Consider the following 2913-nt stretch of genomic DNA (forward strand, 5'->3'; position numbering starts at 1 on the left):
GGGGGGTGCTGTATGATGTTGACAATTCTGCATTAATTAGCAATCGTGTTGGGGTGCCTGGTTAGCTTGCCGGTTAAGTGTGCGCCCTGTGTACAGAGGCTCAGTCCTTGTCGTAGAGGATTCGGTTTCAACCTGCAGTCCTTTGATGCATGTCATTTCCCCTCTCACTTCCAATTTCTTGTATTAATCTGTCATATTAAAAGGCAATAAAAGCCAAGAAAATCTTCAAGAAATTTAAATTAGTAGTCATGTTACTGTATAATGCAGTATGAATTAAAGACAAGTTTGTCCATATTTCATACTTTGCAGTTAATGTCAGTTTCAAACAGACATGTTGGGCGGGCCTCTTTTTTAGGTATTCCTTCATGTAAGCTGTACTGATGCTATAAGGACCTGTTTCTTTGAATTCATAAATAACTAAAGTGGATTAATTCAACCATGAAACAGTGAGTCCCATGCATAGGTTCTACTTGGGCGCCTTGCCCAGGTAGATTTATAACCGCCCAAATAGAGAAAATCCAAACGCCATTTCTTTTTGCGTAAAGCACAGAGACCAGCGGCATGACAAAGACCGACATTGAATTTATCTGCTCTAATGCCATTTATCTCCAAATCAAAACCACAGTCTGCCAGTAACACTGTTAAGAACACTCTTTCCACAAAGCTGTTTTTTTATTTCTTTTATTTTCTTTAGCTTTAACAAACCAATCTTTTGTGTTATTCCACTCTCCAGCAAATTGTTTTTTTTTTGTTTTTCCAATGTGGTGTCACTCTTTTATATGTAAATAGTAATTTCTTTCTAAATTATAGTTAGTCTTTTGTTTTTCTTTTTTTATAGTTCCTTAACTTTCTTTTGGACTGGTTGATTACTGAATCCGCATCGTTTGCCACCCACTGCCACAAGTTAATTCTCCGCCTGTGGGAAACACTTTTAACATAATCTCTAAATCCGTTCTACAGTTGATTTGTAAATGTATCTGCGCGCCAACTCCCCTAACCCTTTCCTTTTTCTTTCAGGAATGTGACGCCAGACTTCGGCAGTGAGGTAATGGCAGAGGCACTTGCACAGCGAGCTCTGGTGAAGCCTGTCTACACCATCCCCATCATTCCCCCATCCAGCAGTAATCAGTACAGACATCAGGACCACTTGGATATAAAAGACTACAAAAAAGTAAGACCTTACATTCACAGCACGCTGGCTTCCTCCTAGTGATGTCAGAATGGAAAGTTATTTCCAGAGAAAATGTTATTGACTTCACATTTGTCCTTCACTTGAGTAAATTCCCACATTGATGATGGCTGAAGTGAGCTGTACAGTGCAGTGTAATGTTCTGCACATTGAACAGTGACTCACATGAGATCTTGACATCTTCATTGTTGAAAATGTAAATTAACGTACCAACTAGGTATGATTTATTGCAAGTCATTGCCACGTAACTGATTTTTGATTAAAAAAAAAACAATGTTACTGTGAACATCACTATATACTACTATACTAAGTTTTCTTGATAATGTGTAATTTTCCTCCAAAAATCCTCTTAAGGAAGGTGGTTCAACTTTTTCAGAAAACAACATTTAATGACCATCATAAATGTGCAAAAACTAATTGTAAAATGGACGTTTATTTTTATTAGAGGCTTTGTTAGGCTTTTAGAGGCCCAGTGGTACACTGAAGAGTTGTCATTGAGGCGATAGGGGGCATACTTTATGTGCTGACTCCTTCAAACTCAAAACATTTAATGTAAAGCTGAATTGCCATATGCTTAGACAACATAGCACTTCATTACACAGCACTGCTGTGAACTCAGTGTCACCGCTTGTCATTATAACTTCATTAGCTCCAGTGTCCAAAAATCCTGCCCCCGCCCTGCAGGGAGGCATCTACTTCCCCTTTTTTTCCCTGCTCTTTTTTTTTCTTCTACCAGCTGGTTGACTGTTCCCTTTTGTTTACACTCGCTTATTTTTGGTTTAACCGTGCCCCCTCTTTTATGACTCTAACCCTCATTTCTTCTGTTGGTTTGACACAGCAGTTCTTCACTGTAAAGTCCCTGCCTCTCTGTTTGCTTTGTCCCCTACGCCTGAGGACTAAATGGGATCTGACTAATCCTAGTAGAGTTGGAGTCTGTTCAGACAGGGAGGGGTCGTCCCACTGGGGAAGTTGGGGTGAACGATGGCACGGGGTGGATTAAGGAGGGGAGGGGCAGCCATCTGGATACGCAGCGGCATCTGGCACATGCTTCCATCTGCATATCAATGCCTCTTTTACTCACTGTTGTTTCTACACACGCTCTTCGCCCGTGCACAGACCACCAACATGAGGCTACCACAACTGTATTTATTTGCATCTTGAAAAGTCTTTCTAATTACGCAGACTGTAGTTAAAAAAACATTTATCGTGGTTTTCCCCTTCCCTGCTCACAGCCGGAGAAAACCGAGGCAGTACGAACCAAAAGGAAATATGAAAAGAAACCCAAGATCCCTCCTCTGTCAGCGCCTCAACATTCAGGGCCGTCGGTGTTCAATCCCAAGGACCTCAACCAGTACGATTTCCCCAGTTCAGATGAAGAGCCCTTCTCACAGGTAACGTGATTTAATTTCAGATGAGATTGATATTTATGTAATGGGGTTCAGTACAATTTTTAAATGGATACCAATATAAAAAAATGAACAAACAAGAAAGAGGGTGAAAGCTGTAATCACTCAGCCAATATTGACTGCTTGGCTAATAGTATGCCAATTTGTGTCAGGTGTGATAAGAATGTGGTTTCAAGTCCTACGTTCTTCATTTACGTATGTTGTCTTTATTATATAGATCCATTCAGGTTCCTCAGAGGCAGAAGAGGAGAATGACCCAGATGGCTGCTATGCGTTCAGGAGGAAGGCCGGCTGTCAGTACTACGCTGTGAGTGCCCC

The 2913-nt window shown here is 40.9% G+C and overlaps 1 protein-coding gene and 1 long non-coding RNA gene across 3 annotated transcripts in view; one reads left to right on the forward strand and one right to left on the reverse strand.

Annotated features, from left to right (window-relative positions):
* The window catches only part of LOC116671967 (uncharacterized), a 20040-nt gene extending 19139 nt beyond the window's left edge, over positions 1 to 901 (reverse strand). The window contains exon 1 of the long non-coding RNA XR_004327428.1: positions 892 to 901. This is a non-coding gene — a long non-coding RNA (uncharacterized LOC116671967). The remainder of the gene's footprint in view (positions 1 to 891) is intronic.
* Positions 1 to 2913, forward strand: part of epc1a (enhancer of polycomb homolog 1 (Drosophila) a) — a 41690-nt gene that overhangs the window by 21895 nt on the left and 16882 nt on the right. For both annotated transcript variants that reach the window (XM_032503434.1, XM_032503433.1), the window contains 3 exons: positions 1018 to 1171; positions 2422 to 2580; positions 2813 to 2902. In XM_032503434.1, the coding sequence (XP_032359325.1) occupies positions 1018 to 1171; positions 2422 to 2580; positions 2813 to 2902 (403 nt within the window). The remainder of the gene's footprint in view (positions 1 to 1017; positions 1172 to 2421; positions 2581 to 2812; positions 2903 to 2913) is intronic.

This window comes from Etheostoma spectabile, chromosome 22 (assembly GCF_008692095.1).
Source record: "Etheostoma spectabile isolate EspeVRDwgs_2016 chromosome 22, UIUC_Espe_1.0, whole genome shotgun sequence".
Lineage (NCBI taxonomy): Eukaryota > Metazoa > Chordata > Actinopteri > Perciformes > Percidae > Etheostoma > Etheostoma spectabile.